Genomic DNA, 21,339 nt, shown 5'->3' with positions numbered 1-21,339 from the left:
ACTTTTTTAAATATTTTTGTTAAAATATATTCATATTAAGAAAAACATTTTGTTATTTACCAAAGTGAATAAAACAAAATAATTAAAAACTTAATAATATGAATTATTATAAGTCTATAGAATATAAATCATTGTTTTAAACTAAATTATGTGTGATGTACATATTATACAATACAATTACATATGCATGAATTTAGTGTTTGATTAATATTTACATTTTTAACGTAATTATGTCCAAATTTAACAATTATTAAACAGTGATTAAAATGTACCAAATATTAATACATTATTTTGAATTCAATAATTATTGTACATATTTTTGAAAAACTTTATGACTTACATTTTAATTGGAAACATAATTAATATTATATGACAAATATATTTGTATTATTAATGAGTAATGTGTTATAAATTACAGTTAAAGTAATTAAAATTTATACTTTTCAACATAATAAAAACTAGGGACAATAATTTGTTCTATCATCTAAATAGTTTGGTTCTTAGAAACATTGTTCATTAAGAGAAATAAGAGAATATACACAGCCAAATTTATTGTGTTTATTTTACAAACAGACAATATAAAAATTTTATTTCAGCATTACTAATTTTATGTCTATAGCTTTAATATTAAAGTTAATTATTAAAATTATGGGTAAAATCATTATTGTTTTTCTTTCATTTGGTTTTTACAATATTTTAATTTTTAAGTGAGCACCGATTAATAAGCATTAAATTCTAATATTTTACATATTCTCACCTATAAGTTAAAATATGGTTAAAAAAAAAAAAAAAAACAAGAGATTAATATAGACAATGGCATAAACTTAACTTTAAGTTTGATATTAGATAAAGTTAATTTATTCTAATATTATAGCATAATAACATCAAATTAAAACTGAATAACACAAATAATATACTATTTTGTATATTTGTAAGGTAAACGACTAATCTAACTTAGTAGAGGTGATGGAAATGTATGGTGTCCTATAATTTTAAAATAAATTGTCAAATTTTATAGATGTTAACCATAATTCATTATTAAAAAAATACTGTTTATTGGCTTAATTTTTTATTTTCTACGAACACCTTCATTTTTAAATAAATTACAATTTATATTATTAAAAGTAGACGTCTTACCTGCGTTAATTGTCTGCATCTTACTAATGCTTAATATGCCATAATGTTCATTCAGCAGTTCAAATTTTGTGTAGTTACCTAAATATTGAAGAGAATTGATTTATTATCAAACTTTAATCTATGAACACAATATGTTATTCTCTTACTGGATTTTTACTGTAATTTAATTTTTAAGTAAATTATAAATGTGTAAAATATTAATATATTTTAAGATGATAATAAAAAACTCTTAATTGTATCTGATCAAAGTACATAAATATTAATATATTAAACAAAGTACAATTTATTACTAATATTTTAAAAATTTATGCAATAATAATTGTGATAAGGATCTGGTGAGGTAACCTTAATGGCTATTAAAAAAATCATTAATATATACATTATTATTATTATGCTTCATAAAAATATGAGAATAGTATGTTACAAAACGATAAATCTTTAACATTTAATTATATTTAGACTTTATTAACAAGCTATTAAACTATTTATATATTATTATCTAGGATTTAATTCTATTAACATATTTATGTTCACTGAACATACAAGTTAAAGTTAATTTTAAATTTGTATGATATAAATGTATCCTTTATTAAGTAATAGATAAACACTAACCAAAATGTTCACTCATTGTAATCATATTTTTTTACTAATATATTCTTTTATGAAAAGTTCTAGAATTTTTAGAACTTAATAATTTTAAGTTAGGAAGTGTTTAATTTTTTAATGGAATAATTTTCATATCTAAAATGCAGTAGATTTTATTAAACATAACACAAAGTACTGAGTACTGTTTATTAACTTAGTAAAAAATGAATATAAAATAAAAAAGTAGACATTTAAAAGATAGATTTAATTTTATCCTTATATGTTACATTTGTAAACATTTGATACAAAATTGTTTGTTAAAATTAATTTTAAACCTAGCTTTTAGTTGATAGGTTTTGAATCAGCCTTGAATTTATATAATACACAAACAAAAAACTGATTCAATTTTCAATGTAAGATGTAAATGACGATAGAGTCACCAATCTATCCAGAATTTCTTGACTACCCCCTAGTCCTAAATCAGGTTCACTGATTGCTATCGGTAATACATATCCATCTTTACATGTCCAACCTTCACTCTCCACTATCCTCTCCGCTTGTTCTTTGTCTACTCCCATAAACGTTTGAAATTTGTCGAGTTGTATATTTTCGTAGTGCATGCTAATGAATTTCAAAGTGTCCTGTTGGATGCGACGCTTGATGGCAGCCATGATGGGCTCAAGTACGTCAGACCATTTGCAGTCAATCAGTTCATACGCTTGGGTATATTGTTTCGACCAGAGGGCTTTACCAATTGACCAGACCTTATATAGCTCGGGATCGGCCTTCATTGATTCAGGAACACGGCGCCATAAGAATTTTGCGGCACACAATTCATTGGTATATAAGTAGGCGGAAAACAATTTAGTGTACTGTTCAGCCGTCAAGGACCCTTCTTGGATCTCGTCATTTTCAAGTTCTTCAATGACGAAACTAAAACACAGACAATAATCGACTACACTATTAAAGTCGAACCATAAAATAAATCTATACCATTGTGAACTTTGCCTACCTGACGTCGAGTTGCTCGGAAATCATGTTCGGCGATGGCATAATGAAACATGCACTTGATACACGAGTGTTGAATTATCGACAAATGGGTAAGATACTAAATACACTATACAATAGTAGACTAAAATCACTAAAATAATAAATTAGTGGATGTGATATTATGATATTTAAATATTTTATTAAATCAACATTCAACATTCAACACCGACAAAATATCAACTCTCAGTTATCACCATACAATTTTTTATTATTATGATAGCTTTACTTTCAGCCAGTCGGCATCATAGATAATACAGTATACCACTATTATTATACCATTACTATTACAAGACCATGATATACCATAAATAAGGTAGATCGTTGGTGGATAAAGACCCGAACTATAAGAATTAAGAATAATTATTATTACTATTGTAACTTGTAAGGGACAAGAAAAGAGAACTTCTTTAAAAAAGTAAAAAATAATTAGATGAAATTTGAATTTTCAAATTAATTACTGCCAATATCGAAAATTTAGAGTCCCTCGGCTTATGTCATCACTTCTAAGATGATATCGGCAGTTTTAAATACTTTTTTATTATGATAAAAAGAGAAATAATTTGATGGTTCATGAAATTGTGACCTACTGGCTACGAACGCAAATATAAAGTATAAAGTTTTTACTTTACATCTTGTGCCTACGAAAGGATTAAAGGCACGATTAATTAGATTTATGTAGGTTTTTGCAATGGATTGTTCACAATCGACTGTAGTTATTACTACAACTTTAATTATTAATAAATATTCAATTAATTATTATTATTATTTAATTAATTGAATATTTATTAATAATTAAAATTTTTTACTATTACTAAAATCTGTTAAACAATTTTAAACCTGTTATTGATGTTAACATTTTAAAATTTAAACGTCTCGACAGAATCTGAAGTATATTTTGCCATTCATTATAGGATACTTCTTGTTTGTTTCAATTTTCTAACTCGCACATTTGTATGTGTTTAGATTCATGTATTTATGTACATATGTTTAAAATTGCAACATTTCTCATAGATTTCACTTTGTAGGTTAGAGAAAAAAAACGTCCGATTTTTAAATTTAATAGGAAGAGCTAACTATATCTTATAAATTATAATAGTTATAGTAGGTAGCTAAAACTTATAACCATTATTTAAAATATAATAGTATATTATAATGTCTTAGTTCATGGTTATGACTTATAACTGCTAATCATGGTTGTAAAATGTAGATAGAACTATATAACTATAACTTTGACAAAACTGTTAAAATATATTATGTTCTACTCAATGGTTGACTTGGAAAAATTAAAGTAGGGGATTCTGTTTACTTTTAAGAAAAAAAGTGTCTTCATAACTTATTAAATGTTATTGAGTTATGAGGGTTAGACCCCTATACCTTCTAATAATTCTCTTTTAATTATAAAAAAATATTTATAAATAATCAATTTCAAAAATAAAAAATTGCAAGTTAATAGAAGATATATATAACTACTGTACTTGTTATATAAATTATAATTAGAATTAATAACAAACTCAAAAGGATAATAAAATAAATAAATAATAACACCAATTTTTAACTATTTATTTATATAGTTCCATAAATTATTAATAGCATGTTCTTTTTTTATCTTTCAATTTTACTTTTTTTAAACAACAATTTTTTTCTGCATCTCTTTTACCATTTATTATCCAAGATTTTACATAGTTATTTGGTATAAAACTATTAGTGGGCAGATCAACACATAATAATAATAATAATAATAATAATAATAATAATAATAATAATAATAATAATAATGATGATGATATATGCTTAATTGTAAATAATTTTTTTTTTTAAATTACTGTATTATTCATGGTACTAAAACTTATTATGCATATTTTGATTTGAACAAACATCAAAGCAAGTCCAATACAAAAAAGAAAAATAACATTCAAAACTAGATTATTATTTTTGATTTATATAGATGCATGGTTTTAAAATAATCTATAAGACAAATTAAGATGGTATTTTGCACACTTGAATAAAAAAGCTAAATGATGAAGCGTACTGTATATTATTCCCCTTAAAAATAATAATAGAAGTATGCTAAAATCTCTAAAAATTTAGCTGGGGTACTCCCCTCCCAACATCGAGCAATGGTTTTATCAACAACTGTACTAATAATGAAATAATAAATATTATTAAATTAAAATAATAAAACAAATTTTGTTTATCAATGAGTCTTTATAGATTTTTTTTTATAAATAATTTTGTTAAATTAACATTGAAATGAGAAAAAATAATGTTTATAACATTTTACTTCTTATAATTGGTTTTTGAAGTTGTAAAATATTATAATGTAAAAGACTCTGTACTACAGTTGATAGCATTAAATACAAAGGAATTATTTACTGGTTTATATTGTCGTGTAATTATTTTTATTATCTCATGCGATACACAACCACCTGAAAATATAAAAATATTTGAATAGAAATTTATTATGGTACAAGTATATCATAATTTAAGGGTAAATAAATAATAAAAATTTACCAATGAACGAAGATACACTGTGTAATTCAGACTTGCCATAACGACAGTATTCATGTATAGAGTCTTCTTTTGTTGAAGACATACAACCCCATTCACTAAGTAGTTTAGATATGCATAACTAAAGATATGTGATAAGTTACAAAATGTAAAGCGTAAAGCTATAATCTAAGTTAAAGTTATTGTGTTTACCTTTAGCTTAGGAATATCAGGTTCAACTTGTTCATCAATTTCACCGGGGTATGTATAATATTCCGAATAAAATCTTTCTATACCACGCAGTATAATATAATGTTCAATTAAACTGTCTGGATCTTCAAGGCTTTGACCTAACAAAAGTATTAATTATGTTCAACAATAAAACAAACAGTAAATTTAACCTATAGATCAGCAGTTCTCAACCTGGGGTACATGAAAAAAAATTGACTAATGGCAGAAAATGTTGAATTTGTTTATTTAAAACAAATTGTTTTGAAAATATTTATTAGATGTTTTTAAAAATGAAAATTTGTGTTACTAATTAAAACTTAACCATCAATTTATCTAATAGATATTAAGTCTAGAATGTAACATAGAATTTTTTGTTATTTTTTATTTTAATATTTTAAAAGTAGTTACTTGAAAAAGTTTAAAAATTATAATGAGGGGTACAGTAAAATATTAAACTTAGGAGTATGGAAAAAAAAAAAAAAAAAAGGTTGAGAACCACTGTTATAGATAATAAAATAATTATTTATAACTTATTTTTTCACAGACATGCATTGGACAAGGTACACAAAACCAATTTGACAACAAAAAATATTGACTTTCTCAATTAAAAGAAAAATTTTTTTAGTAATTAATTCATCAACTATTGTTATTAAAGTATAAAATTAGTAAATAAAAAAATATTAGTTGATTGAAATTCAAGTTGCCAATTATCTAGCACAAGTATTTTTCTGACAAAATTCATAAATTTTTTAAATTTTTTGTAATTGAGTTTCTTAAGAAAAAAAGAACTTTAAAATTAAAAAATATAAATTAAGTTTTTCTTGGAGCTGCAAAACTGTAGAGGCATACTCTACATGTCTATAATTTTTAGCAATTAACTCACATATTATATTATCGGCATTTCCTTTACGTTCATATTCATCAGCTATCCGTGTACCTCTCATGACACATAACTCAGATGCATGTTTACAAAATATTTTAATATCTTGTTCTGTGATTGTATCATCAGGAAGGTTAACAACTTGAAGAAGTTGTTGAACATGATTGTAGACTGCTTCTGCGTCTTTAGCAGCTTGCTCATGATATCTAATAAATATTGTTTTTGTTCAAATCACATTAAAACATTTCAAGAGAATTATGAAAAACTTACAATTGTTGCAAACTGATGTACTTAAAAGTGTCAGCTGTCATATCAGGTAGTGTTCCACGAACTGGAAGCCTGCCACATCCTTCATTATCCACAAAATGTTTAAGTGCTTTAATCATTATCCAGAAAGGTTGACTCTAAATTTGATAATAATTAAAATATTTATTCAAAACATAGTAAGTATTTTTTAATTATACAAGATTATGATTATTATCGAGACACATAACTATAACAATATCCAATGCTTCAATTTACAATTACCTATCATTAAATTGTTAGTTTTAAAATATTGTTCTTATTTATTACATTTATCTGTTAGTTAAAACAATAATAGCAGTCTCACTCTAATTTTGTCGAATAAATCACATTTCAAGATTCATAATCTACTTAACACTGAAGAAAAAACAGTAAGGCTAGTTAAGAAAGTGATATTGAATACATTCAAAGAAAAAAAACTTTAAGTGCAAAAATGAATTTATTGATTAGATATAATATGAATTAATTATCTCATTAAACTTAAGAATAATTTTTGATCCAAATTCCTGAGCAAGCTATGTCTACACTTCTTAATGACATTTTGTTAAATATAAAAAAAGGAAATAATAATTTATTTAAATTGTTGGTATCATTACTCTAGCAAATTTGAAAAGGTAAGTTTAAAATATTTGAAAATTAATCACAGCAAAAACTTGTAAATTCTCTGAGTGGAGTATAGACTCAAATTATAGAAATAAACTGGGAATCAGCAAAATGACAGAATAAAAATATATTAAGGTAAATTATGTCATAATTTAAAATTATATTTAGCTAACTTGCATAAATTTTAGTTAATATTATATCAAAACTTAACATAACCTTACTTAACTTTTTAATGTTCATATTAAAATATTTCATCTCATGCATATTAAAACATCATACAAACAACTAAGTGTGGTTTGTTAAAAAAATAAAAATAAAACTGAGGTAATAGGAAAGAGGAAAATTATATTAGTCTTCTATAATAGGATTGTAATGTTTCACTAAGCAAGGTAATCTAGTGTAACAGGATAGTACCCAAAATATTTTTTATAGTTTAGATACTTACATTTGATGTTAAATTGTTTAACTTTTCATCTTTAAATATTAGCTGTATATTTTCTGGTAAAGATGTACGATTATATGCAAAATTAACGGATCGAATTGCTTCTTCAAAATTTTCCTCATGGTGCATGGTACCATTCTCATGTTTTCTTATACCTAAAAGTACATTTGTATAAAAATTGTATATTTTTGAATTAATAAAATTATGTTTTTTTTTTTATAAATTAATTGAAACTAATATTATAACACTTATACTAATTAAAAAAGGTTGTTTGTGATAAATGGTATTTTAATAATAATTGGTCTGATTACTTAGAAGGTTAAGTTATAACCTAATCAGATTAATATTTTATTTTATTTTTAATTTTATAAATATTAAGTAATAATAAAACATAGTAAAACTCAAAATCAATTTAAATAAAAAAATTGTCATTAAATAATTATATGGTGAAGAGATATGTCTTTCTGTAAAATTAATTATATATTTATATTCAGAACAATGAAATCTCAATATTTGTATTTTTGTATTTTATACTTGTAAAATAAATTAAACAATAAAATACATTTAAATTTTAAAATTGAGCGCTAATATTAATTAATAAAACCAGGGTTTAATTATATTTTATACTTTTATGTGTATATAGTTACTATTATTTACCTTATATTACCAAATATGATATTTTTCTCAACGAGAGAAAATATTATTTTAACTTAATCTAATATTCTCTTGATAATAAGTAATTACTAACCATTTAAAAATATGAAAATAATACTAACTATTTTTTATATTTTCACGGATAACTTGTTTTTGCTTATATGTTTCAGGCAACACATTGACATCACCTATATCATTACGCCATTTTTCTAAATGTTTGTATAGTATAACAAGATAAGGAACATGTAAATGATTTGTAAGATCAAGAGCTTCTAAATCATAAGAATCAAAATGTGCTTTAAGTTTTGGAAATGGACAATCTAACCGAAGATCAGGATTTTGGTTGTCTGGATGAGTTTTTATCATAGTATGTTCGGCAAGCTGAAGTCTCATAGAACCAAAAAATCCATAACTTTGACATACTAAAAGAGGAATATTGTAAGTCCATAACTTATGTGACAAATCAATTATTTCTCTAAAAATAAAAACAAACAATTTTTTATTAATATTTAAATTTAACATTTTAGATATTACTTTCAACTATCATTATTTATACTTTTCATGTAGAGAAGTAGTGACAACCACGGTAAATGTATTAAACAAACCAGGATTTAAATCTAATAACTTAAGTAAACATTCATCAATAAAGTGACCTCTGGTATCTGGATTTAGTTCACAAAGAAGTTGTGAAGCAATTGATCCTCTTTTTTCTCCTATTCTATCTGCTGTAAGAAAAAAACTAACAGAGAAATAAACAATTATAATTTTAAACAATATTAAGTAACATAGACTTTATAAAACTTACTTAGAACCTATATCCTCTTCAGTAATAACTTCATTGTCAATTATGGTGAATGCTCCAATACCAGGCAGAACTAATGATTTTAATATTTCTGTACCTAATGCTGTAGCATTAATTAAACATACATGAGCAGTTTCTAAATCTTGTTGTCCTTGATCACCCCATAATCTAAAATAATTAATATTTTAAAAGTAAAAGATATATTTATTAATTAATACAACAATATTATGATAAATATTTTAATAGACTAAGTATAAGTAAGCAATATTGATACATAATTTAAAATAAAACATTGAATGATATTACTTTGATTACCATCTTTGTTGTAATATTTTTGGTCAAAGTTAAATAATAACTATAGATATAAATATTAGTTTTATTTAAGCCTATATACTAGTATGAAATAATAAATTAGATAAACTTTTACACAAGCATTCAATTTTCAGTTATTAAACATATTTGATTTCATCATTTCTCTATAAAGTAGGCACTACTATAAATTAATTGAAGTCATTTATGAAGATTATAGTTTACTATTATCTCAGTGGTACAAATTTTTAAGAGATGTGTAATCAGTCAATTGATATTTTTTTAAGGATAATATAACCATGTAACTAGGAAAAAATTAAAAGAAATGTATTAAGTATAAATATATAGTGTATTACTCATATAATGATATAGTATGGGGGTTAATACAGGTTTAAATATGGTTAAAAACTTAGAAGGGGGGTAGAAATATCAATTAATATAAATTAACATATAATAGATGACGAGCTAAGGTAGGAGACATTTGGGAGATTTTAGAGTTTTTGAGGGGGAAAGGGGAGCTAATTTACCCAAGGAGGCTAACAGGCTGTCATTTATCTGCTAATTGTATTGTATACCACTGTATTTAGAAGTATTACTAAGACACTAAGGTTGACATATGATGAAAATAGTAAGTTATTGATCAACTGTACAATTCTTATAAAAATTATATGAACAATATTTTTTAAATTTCACATATGGTTAATTAATAAACTTTTGAATTTAAATAACATTTTAAGAATTTTGGGTTTTAAATGTTGATATTATGTTTAATTATAATTGATGATAAAAATCACCTCAGTTGCCTGTCATATTTTCGACTTCGTTCTGACTGTTCAGGTGATTTTGGAGACGGTACAGCCATCATAAATTTAAAAAAAAATAATCTACTAACCAATTTCTCTAAATATAAAATAAATTAACACACTTCTTAAAATTTAAAAAAATAACGTGAAAGAAGTCTTTTATAATTACTAAATATATTGTGAATGTCAAGTGTGACCGAATATAATATATATTATCATTTAAATTTATAAATAATTAATTTTAATTTATAATATTTGGTATGAAATATAACTTAAGATCATTGATTAATAAGGCTATTGAGCACGGTCTGCATGGATACAAAATATGAATATAGGATATTAGGATAGTATTGTATACGTTTATCATGCAAAGCTAATAATTTTACAAAATGTATTGTTCTGTTTTTGTGATTGTATATAAAGTGTAAATATAAAAATTTAAGTTAGCATATTATATGTTATGGTGATATTAATCAATTGATAAAATATACTTTTTGAGGTTATATCTATACGAATTTTAATGATAACATTAAAATAACAAATCAATTTTTCTATAAATTATTGTGTTTAATTAATAATTATAAAAATTGTTTAGTCTTTAAATTTTTGTACTTGATTAAATATTATGATAAATGGGGATAGAGGAAAGTTTGGAATTTTTAATTTTTAAACATAAGGTTCGTTAAGTTTAGTGTATCATTTCATTATTATCAAAAATAATATTGTTGATAACGTACTAGTTCGTCATGGGTCGTTGGTGAAGGAAGGGTGTCCCAGGGGCCAGTGACGAGTATTTATTTCTTATAATCGTATCTGAAAATTTGTCGTTCGTTTTCATGCGAAGAGTCCGACACCTGCTACGAGAAGACCATATTTATGGTAATTATCATTTATACGTTATTTAATTGATCTGTCAGTGGTATTGTTTAGAAGTGTTCGATTTTAAAGTTGAATTAAAAACATCAGTTACGTCATCGACCGATTAAATTGAAATTTTACTGTCGAAACGCATGTTCACCAAAGTCGAATTTTTAATGTACTTAAATATCCATCTGTTGTGGGGGTGTTTTTGCTAGATGGTTTGAAATATTTTGCACTTCATTTATTGAAAGTACAGTATATTTGGACAAACATTGTTAGTGAGTATATATAACCTCAAACATATTTCCACTTAGACCGTAGTATTCATTATTCATACATTGTTAATAACTTTTATTCAGAAACAATTGAAAATTAATTTCAATGAAAAGATGGAATAGATAGTAATTTTGAATGTTAAATAAGCAATTAATTTTCATACAATTAAATATAACCAGCCATTATTTTAATTTCCTATAGTTGCTTAATCATCAATTATGCATATATACCAATATATATATATATATATGTGCTTGTATATGTTAAATTTAAAAAAAAATGTTGGGACTATTTTTATAGCTGAGTATGTAAAGTATTATTTCATATGATACTAGTTAGATTACTTAGTAAAATATAGAAGCGGTGAAAAAATATATATTATTTTATAATACTTACAATGCAAGAAGACACATTCATATTTTTGCTTAGTTGAACTTTATGAATCATCATTAAATTTATTAAATTAAACTCATGAACTGTAATTATTTTGTTTATATTATTTTTTTGACCTACTAAATATGTATTTATTAACTTTTAAATATTTCTTAATTAATATCTATTGTTTAATTTAGCTAAATATATAGGTCATTGGTTAATAATTAATAATTTTATTATTTTCATTATTTTATATATTAAAATGTATTTTAATTTAAATTATTTCTATATTTAGTAAACTTGAATAAATTAATATAACATTAATGTCTTTAATAATCTTTCTTAACTATAAGTAGTTTGTATTATTACTCAGTGGCGTAGCCAGGATTTTTGTTCGGGGGGGGGGGGTGATCAATTTTTTACATAGCTGTGGTTTACTTAAGTTCTTCCATAATTTGAACATGCAGATGCTGAAGTTTTATTTTAGATTTTTGTTCTTACAACCCTTAACATATATTGATTTAATATACTTGTATACTTTAAATACTTTGGACATTTTATTTTATTAGTAATATACAATAATTTTTAAATTTTCTTAAAATTTTGGTGGAGGTGGGGTTACAGCCCCCTCAGTTCATCCCTGGCTACGCCACTGCCTTCACTATTATACTATTTTTTTAATAAATATTTAATATTTTCAATAACATACATAATCTGTAATTTTGTAGTTGATTGGCATGGATTAATTAGATGTAGTTATTTTTATTATATATTATAGTTTTATTAGTAACTAATAAATAATAATATTTGGTTTATTTAAAGCAAGATTTTTGAAGATTTACCTTATCAATAAAAAATATATTTATTTTTCAAATTAAGTGCAATATCAATATTTAGAACATTCTTTAATTAATTAAGATGACATTTATTATTTAAGTATTTAGAAAATATTTAAAAATTCAATAATAATATTATATTATATAGGTACTATATTATACTAAAATAACTTAATATTTATTTTCTTAATTAAAAATATGATAATGTAATATCATGTTAAATAAAAACAAAACTTGGGAACTGGTTCAGTTTTTATTTAAGTAACAGGTTAAAACAGTTAATTTAAGATTGATGTGTTAAAATTTTAAATATACATCATTGTATAAAATAAAAAAATAATTCTGAGCAAAGATGATTTAAGTCAATTTATATTATTTTTAAGTATAATTTGTTTTGCCTATATTTATATTGTTATTAGTAATATGGTAGATAAAATAGTTTTTGCCAGTAACAAATTACTTTTACTAAATTGTAGTTATTAGGCTATTATTTAATTTAATATTAACTTATAAGTTAGTGGTATAAATTTAAATATTTTTAAAATATCATTTTGTGTATAAAAAAATAATAATTAATAGAAAAATGTTTAAAGTTTCTACGATTTTTTGAATTACAACAAAATGATAAAAAATGTATCTGGCTTTATATTTATCTTTTTTTTTTTAATTCCAGTAATTAATAAGTACTTATGAAAAATCTTGTATTAAGTTTTCAAGTATTTTTACTTTTTAATATTATTTGTCATAAATTGAAATAAAAGGGAAAATTTTAAATATTTATAAATAGCACAAAATGAGCCTTAGAAGTTATATCATGTCTAGTTAATGTTAATATGTACATAGTTAAAAATTCAAATTTAACGTTATTTATTTTTAAATTTTAATATCAAAACAAAATCTGTTTTTAGATAAAAATTCTAATTTTTTTTATTATTATTTTGAAAAGAACAAGGAATTTAATTTTGGCATCTTAAGTACCTACTAGATCGAATTTTCTACCAGGAACCACTTTCAAAGTTAAAGATTCTAGATTTTTATTGCTCTAAAATATGGTTTAAATACTGACACACACAAAAAAAGCATTGTTAAATTAATACATTCATTATTTCATCAAGAACTTAAAAATAAAGAATTTGAGTAAGTTAATTGTCTTGACATATTTAAAATTCCTTATACATGGTTAGATAGGTTAGAATTTTTTATAAATTTTACTATGCTGAATGAAATAGTATGCTTATTATTATATATGTATCTATGTAGTATGTATTATTTTTATAAAATATTAACCAAACTTGTTATTTTATTATTAAATTTAATATTCATCTTATAAGTTATTATTTAATTACGATATTAATTATAATAAAAATAAGTTTATTAGACATAATTATGTTTGTAAATTTGAATTTTAAAAAAATGAAACAGGTTTTTTTTTTGAAAATTAGAAAACTATCAAAACATTTTTTTATCAATTATTATTTTTCAGAATGGAAGGTGATCAATTGGATTTTGAAGACCCGTCTACATCGTGCCTTGAAAAGACTGATTTTACCAGCCAAAGTCCGACCATGTGCCCAGTGGTTTTGGAGACAGCAGAAGAAGAATTGATAGCAGAAGAGTCTGCACCAACCACAGATTCAGATGAACTTGGAGTAGCTAACATTGAAATGAAAAATGTATTTAATCTTCATTTAGTTGATAGTACATGTACAGAACAGGATATTTACTCTGATGAAAGTCCTTTACCTGATGATGGTGATTGGGTTAATGATGATTGGACGGATAATCCAAGTGAACAAGAAGATGCTTCTAATGCTAATGGTGTTATGGTAAGTAAATTGTATGTTTAATTAATATTTTAGAATATATTTTAAAACTTGATAAAAATTATATTTTGGGATTTCTATTCAGAAATCAATTTCAATTTTAACTTATTGATAATAGATTAGATTTTGAATTTAAGCTCATTATATTTATCTTATAATTAATAGTCTTAATTATATTAAAACAATAATTTATCTACTTTTTTTTTAATTGCATATATATTGACATTAAGATAACCTTAAATTAATTGTTACTAATTATTACTTATTAAAATTAATCTGTCATGTGAAGCTACTAATTTTCATATTTTAATATTTTATTACACTAACATTTTTTAAGTAAAAAGTATTTATTTTTTTTTTATACATTTTAAAATTAAAATTAAGTTATTTTAAAGATAATAGTGATACTTAATATAAACAAATGATTTAATAATATATTTTAAAATAAATTTTATTTCTATTAGCGAAAAAGAAAAATATCAAATTCCACATTAACGTCTGAAGATTTTCCGTCCAAAAAACAATATTATGATCAAAACAATTTAAATCTTGAAAGGTATGTTACAAATTCTGTACATATTAATATTATATATTTACGAGTATATTTATATAGTCGTCATTTTGAATCACATATATTATATTGTAGTAAGTATTGTAAAAACCAACCAGATGTTGGTACTATAGTTAATTAAAATAATTATATATTAGTTTAGTTGTAAAATATATAATACTATTTTAAGTTATTAAAAGTAGAGCAATAGTATAGCTAGTAGTTTTATTTAGAGTATGCAGAAACTTGATTGGCTTACACATTATCCCCCCTTTTTTTTTTACATTTTATTATTATTTTAATTGTTTCAGAACTCCATTGACTTATTTCATATAGAGCTGCATTAAATAGTTGTCTATCCTCCATCATAAATTATAATGATAAATAAACTAGGAAGAACATTTTTTATTTGTTTTTGTTATTTATGGGTGTTAAATTTCTAAAATGTTATGAAAACTATAATTGCCAGCCCTGAAAGATGTAAAAAGAAATTATTTTTCTAACGATCATATTTTTACTCTTAACATTATTATCTTTTTGTTTGGACCTACAAGCATGGTAGTCCTTAAAAATTAAATTAAAGCAAACATTTTGGTGATGAATAAGGAGTGCAGCTTATATTTTGTATACTACAGCTTTTACTTTAGTAGTTATAAGTTATAACAAATCATCGAAAGTACTAAAATGTTGACTTTATATAGTTAAGTTTATGTAATGGATCTAATATTTGAAATTGCACATTTTTTATACATTTATAGTTTTTAAAATAAATATTGACAATACTCACTATTAATTTTCAATTAAAATATATACGTTGATGATATAAGTATTAGTAAAAAATACATTATAAATTTAACCTATTAAGTTAGGTGTATTAGTATTACTATGTTGTCAATGCAGAAATACTAACTTGTACGATGGCTCATTTTAGATAGCATAACAAGCTTTACTATTAACGTGGTTATTATATCAAAATACTACAGTATTGTTTAAAACCTATTTTATTTAAATTACTTATTATATGGCATTTATAACTATTAAGTTTTGGATACAATTATAGTATTTTGCTACTTTCTGTGTTCCATATCATGGCAATCCTAATATAAAACAAAAAAATACAACAATTGTCGCAATGAATACCTAATTACATTTTTTAGTTATATGACTTTTTGATATTTTTACTTAAAGTTATGTTTACCAAAGTATCAACTATATTGTTCTTAAATTATAAACATTACATTTTTATCAAAGTGTAGATCATTTATTTTACCCTATTCTTCTAAAGTAGATAATCATATTTGAAACCCAAAACTTCACAGTAATCATTAAGTTTCACAAATATCAAAAAAATATTTTTGATAGATACAATATTATTACATATTGTACATGTGTATTATTAGGTATGTAAAATTATAATTGTTTTTATATTATGAAGTATATACTCTATTATTACATGATTATCAAACATTTAAAATTTTGTTTTACTTATTTTTAAGCATTTTTTAATAAATTATTAATTTTAATGTGTATAAATTCAATGCATTATGAAAATTGTATTTTTTAGACTGACGCCTAAATTGGCTGAAAATGAATTAGATAAAATAGATAAAATAAAGATTCGTCGAAGTTGTATACCGTCCAAAGATGATCCGCCTGAAGAAATGATGGAATGGCTAAAAACTTTTTCGGTTTGTGAATTTTTGGATTTTGATTAACTAATCTGAATATTATTTTTATTTCTATGGTTATATGAATTCTTTGTTATGTTTTTTGTGCAGAAGTGGTCAAATGCAGAAAGGATGTTAGCTATTGATATGTTGGTGGATGAATGTGAACCTACTCAAGTTCGTCATATGCTACAGCTTATTGAACCACAATTCCAACGAGATTTTATTTCTCTACTTCCTAAAGAAGTATTATAATCATTAAACTATTATTTTATTTTGTGAATTTTATTTTATTATTAAAATTTGTTTTATGTTAGTTGGCCTTATATGTTTTATCATTTTTGGAACCCAAAGACTTGTTAAAAGCAGCTCAAACATGTCATAGTTGGCGGTTTTTATCTGAAGACAATTTACTATGGCGTGAAAAGTGCCAAAACGCTAATATACCTTTAACAGATCTAAGTACTATTAAGTGTTCAAAAATTCGCAGTATTACCTCACCATGGAAGGTATGTCTGTAAATTCAAAATATTTTATTTTAAAATTGTCTATATAATATTATTTTTTTTTTTTTAAACTATACATTTAATTTCATACATTTTTATTATTAATCAATTTATAACTTTTTTTTTAGTCTTCATACATGAGACACCATGCAATTGAAATGAATTGGAGAATAAAACCAATTAAAATGCCAAGAATACTCAAAGGCCATGATGATCACGTTATCACGTGCTTACAATTCTGTGGAAATCAGGTTGTTAGTGGTTCTGATGACAATACACTTAAAGTGTGGTCAGTTCTAACTGGAAAAGTAAGTTTTTAAAGTAGTTGTTATTTTTATTCTTTCTTTTTATTTTTATATTGGTAACTTTTTAGTGTCTGCTTACATTGTCTGGACATACCGGAGGTGTATGGTCATCTCAAATGGCTGGTAATGTTATAATTAGTGGTTCCACTGATCGTACTCTTAAAGTATGGGACGCAGAAACTGGTGTATGTACACATACATTGTATGGTCATACTTCAACTGTTCGTTGTATGCATTTACATGAAAATAAGTATGAACACATTTATTTTTATATTAATTTAGAAATTAAATTTGATAATATAACATTTAAATAATTTCTTTAGAGTTGTAAGTGGTTCAAGAGATGCATCACTTAGGTTGTGGGATATTGAAACTGGTCAGTGCTTGTCTATATTCCTTGGTCATCAGGCTGCTGTACGTTGTGTCCAATATGATGGCCGATTAATCGTTAGTGGTGCTTATGACTACTTAGTCAAAGTATGGGATGCAGAAAGTGAAGTTTGTTTGCATACACTATCTGGTCACACTAACCGTGTATATTCTTTACAAGTTAGTTTATTTTTAAACTTAAATTTAGCAAATTTTTATGTTATATTTTATATAATTAGTATAATTATATAAAATTATATATAAACATTTTCATATTATGTTAAATTATGATAATAATTTGTTAAAAAAATTTATAGTTTGATAGTACTCATGTTGTAAGTGGATCATTAGATACTAGCATAAGAGTATGGGATGTAGAGACTGGTACGTGTAAGCACACTTTAATGGGACATCAATCTTTAACATCTGGCATGGAATTAAGAGATAATATATTAGTGTCTGGAAATGCTGATTCAACAGTCAAAGTATGGGATATACTTACTGGGCAATGCTTACAGACTTTGTCAGGTAAATATTTAGAGTTCAATAATTTTTTAATCATAATTATTAATCTTAAAATTTTTTTACGAACAGGTTCAAATAAACATAATTCTGCTGTTACATGTTTGCAATTCAACACTAGATTTGTAGTAACTTCTTCTGATGATGGTACTGTTAAATTGTGGGATGTGAAAACTGGTAATATTATAATTTTTAGTATGTAAAAAGATTGAATAATACAAGAAACTTAATTATTTAAATTTTAGGTGAATTTATTAGAAATCTAATAGCACTGGAAAGTGGTGGTAGTGGTGGTGTTGTTTGGCGAATACGTGCAAATGAAACAAAGTTAGTATGTGCAGTAGGCAGCCGCAATGGTACCGAAGAAACCAAATTATTTGTATTTGATTTTGACGCCGACTACGAGTAACATCAAATTACAAATTTGGTAGTTTGCATCACAGTTTTTTTGTGGTTTAAGGAGAGTTACGAATATTTGGGACTGTTTACTTAGGTTTAAAAATGTCCCTTATATATTATCAGTTATCACATTTTACCGTTATCATAATGTTTCAGTATTATGTTTTTTTTATTATTATTTATAAATGAGGGAAATTAAAGTGATTGGGTAATCTTCTAACTTTCTGGATGATCAAGAAAGACTTATGGAGTATTGTTTGTGATTTATAGCGCATTAAAATGAAGTTATAGATTAATTTACATATTATTTTCTAGTCTTTGAAGCTATAATAATCATAATTTGATATTCTTTGAGCCAAATAAATTGGTTGTTTTTTTTTTTTTATTCCCAGTATACTATTTAATATGATATTTGAGAAATAATTGAAATACAAATTATTAAATAGTTTAATAATATTTAGTATAAATTTACAATAAAACTTAACTAAATATTATTTTACTTGGATAGGTAATACATTTGCATGTTACATAACGTCTACCAGAAAGTTGTTATTTTATAAAATTGTAAGTTTTTAAGTTTAATTTGTTCTTTCTTGTTAGGAAACGATTGAAAATGTTAATTTATTACAAACTTGTATGATGAAAGCTTTAACTAGAAATATTTTAAAAGTTCAAAGACTTAACTTTTATTATTTCACAGAAGATTTTAAAATTTTGTTCTTTGATTTTCCTTATTATTATTATTATTATTATTATAAATTTTGTTATTAATATAAAGAATTGATATATTTTTAACTTGCCATAAGTTTTAAGTTGTGAGGAGGAGGAGAGTTTGAATTCCAAGATTTTGATTTTCTTGATGTATTTTCTATTTTCTTCTTCCTGATCTCAAAGAAAAAAAACAAAAATTTTTATCTATTCTAATCTATTCTATCTTTTTCTATAAATATATTTATTTATCTTTATTATTGTCGTATATATTGTGTTCTTCAAATTTTAATTGTCCAGCTATGATAAAAAAAAGCTCTGATGAAAGCTTCATATGTTTTTTTTTTAATAAATTCTACTGATAAAATGTGTACAGAGTGATTCATCAAGCATGCTCACCTATTACATAATTATTTATAATTTTCCTTGTAAATAATAATTTAATAAAATAATTTAAATTTTATAAAACTATTTCATAGTTTTTATAGTTTAACTATTTTTTTTTAAATTATAGCCGTAATGTTTAACAAGAAATTCAAGTAAAAATATGTCTACAACAATACTCATAACAACTAATCAAAATGTATTTAAAGATACCTTAATTATAAATTTACAGATTAAAATTCTAATTTTATGAATAAATAAACATGTGTAAACATAATGGTGATGTATGATATAATTCTACTGGATTTAAATTTGATAATTTTTAAACTGTTTACTTGTACCAGTTTTTAAGGTTTCTAAATACTTCATTCAATTTAAAAAGATAACTTTACTTCTAACAATTTTTATCCTGTGAACCATGCATGAGTCAACTCCCAAGTTGTCTATTTATCTTAAATGTAATATAGGGTTAAAATTTGATCTATTATCACTTAAAATGTTTTTATAATAAGTAAAATACCATTAATTTTCACTAATTTTGCTTAATCATAATCCAGTGTATTCTAAAATAATTATATATATTGGTAAATTTTTCAGGCATGATTAAGAATATAAACATAAATACAAAAATTATTATATATCTATAATACTATAAAAAAATTCATTAGTCTTTTTATTATTGCTGGACAACTTTAATTTTAAAATTTTACAATTATTTCTTGTTTTTCAGTTATATCCAGAAATAATAGTTTAATCTATGATTTGTAATTTAATATTTAATTTTGGGTATTTGAAGGTATATGGTGAATTTTAATATTTTGTATCAAAAACTTTCATTTTAAGGTTCCAATGTATGGTTTCATTAATAACAGGCTATAGTTTGGATACTAAATAATAGTTACCTATTCAATTGTTAACTGATAAATACAAATAGTTTTATATCTTCATTGCTGTTTTTTCTATAGTTGGTCGCGATAGTGACAAGTTTTGAAAATTTAAAAATAAAAAGTACTTTTCAGAAGTATTAACACTGCCGAAATAATGTAATAATCTACATTTTAAAGCCACAGATCTTACATAATTGGTCATTTAAAAATTTTTATGGAAACAAAAATATTTATCCTCAAACGTATTGAGTAATTACAATTTTACTTTGATCTATCATTTTCATTATAAAACAATTAATTGCTAAAATAATTTAACTATGACTTATATAGGAGTTGTTAATGAAGAACAATATTGTTTCAGCCATTTGATTTGATTAAATTTAAATTTTTTAAAGATCTCAATTGATTGTGAATGTTTCCGAAAATAATGCATACTATTCAAAGAATACTTTGACATTATTCTTAGAAAAGCAAATTAGTGATGTTGCATTATGTCATCAGCTAGTATAAAATTAAATATGATTAAAGTATAATTAGGACATTTTTGTACATGGGAGAAGGGAACTTAAGGAAATGAAGGGCAAC

General features: G+C 23.7%; 3 protein-coding genes across 4 annotated transcripts; 1 reads left to right on the top strand and 2 right to left on the bottom strand.

The window, feature by feature from the left end:
- Nucleotides 1-1,977: 1,977 nt before the first annotated feature.
- LOC112594365 (COP9 signalosome complex subunit 8) lies at nucleotides 1,978-2,973 on the bottom strand. The gene is made up of 2 exons (XM_025339122.1): nucleotides 2,735-2,973; nucleotides 1,978-2,655 (listed from the first exon to the last, which is right to left on the bottom strand). Exons 1-2 carry the CDS (start codon nucleotides 2,773-2,775, stop codon nucleotides 2,124-2,126), a joined length of 573 nt encoding a protein of 190 aa, XP_025194907.1. The 5' UTR covers nucleotides 2,776-2,973; the 3' UTR covers nucleotides 1,978-2,123.
- Nucleotides 2,974-5,030: 2,057 nt separating this feature from the next.
- Nucleotides 5,031-10,418, bottom strand: LOC112594357 (NEDD8-activating enzyme E1 regulatory subunit). Its single transcript, XM_025339109.1, has 10 exons — nucleotides 10,278-10,418; nucleotides 9,178-9,342; nucleotides 8,929-9,111; nucleotides 8,495-8,847; nucleotides 7,722-7,873; nucleotides 6,641-6,774; nucleotides 6,374-6,576; nucleotides 5,473-5,609; nucleotides 5,284-5,401; nucleotides 5,031-5,198 (listed from the first exon to the last, which is right to left on the bottom strand). Exons 1-10 carry the CDS (start codon nucleotides 10,346-10,348, stop codon nucleotides 5,086-5,088), a joined length of 1,629 nt encoding a protein of 542 aa, XP_025194894.1. The 5' UTR covers nucleotides 10,349-10,418; the 3' UTR covers nucleotides 5,031-5,085.
- A 551-nt stretch (nucleotides 10,419-10,969) lies between these two features.
- Nucleotides 10,970-19,184, top strand: LOC112594355 (F-box/WD repeat-containing protein 7). 2 transcript variants are annotated; one of them, XM_025339106.1, is made up of 12 exons: nucleotides 10,970-11,165; nucleotides 14,118-14,460; nucleotides 14,922-15,013; nucleotides 16,572-16,695; nucleotides 16,786-16,920; nucleotides 16,992-17,183; nucleotides 17,309-17,488; nucleotides 17,554-17,735; nucleotides 17,809-18,034; nucleotides 18,172-18,382; nucleotides 18,449-18,553; nucleotides 18,622-19,183. In XM_025339106.1, exons 2-12 carry the CDS (start codon nucleotides 14,119-14,121, stop codon nucleotides 18,783-18,785), a joined length of 1,953 nt encoding a protein of 650 aa, XP_025194891.1. In that variant the 5' UTR covers nucleotides 10,970-11,165; nucleotide 14,118; the 3' UTR covers nucleotides 18,786-19,183. The 2 variants fall into 2 exon arrangements, with proteins under 2 accessions (XP_025194891.1, XP_025194892.1); XM_025339107.1 differs by lacking the exon at nucleotides 10,970-11,165 and adding an exon at nucleotides 11,182-11,425 and having other exon boundaries at nucleotides 18,622-19,184.
- The last annotated feature ends 2,155 nt before the right edge of the window (nucleotides 19,185-21,339 follow it).

The sequence above is a fragment of the Melanaphis sacchari genome, unplaced genomic scaffold, assembly GCF_002803265.2.
Source record: "Melanaphis sacchari strain LSU unplaced genomic scaffold, SCAv2.0 Contig22_pilon_pilon, whole genome shotgun sequence".
Lineage (NCBI taxonomy): Eukaryota > Metazoa > Arthropoda > Insecta > Hemiptera > Aphididae > Melanaphis > Melanaphis sacchari.
This window is presented reverse-complemented; position numbering and strand designations above follow the sequence as displayed.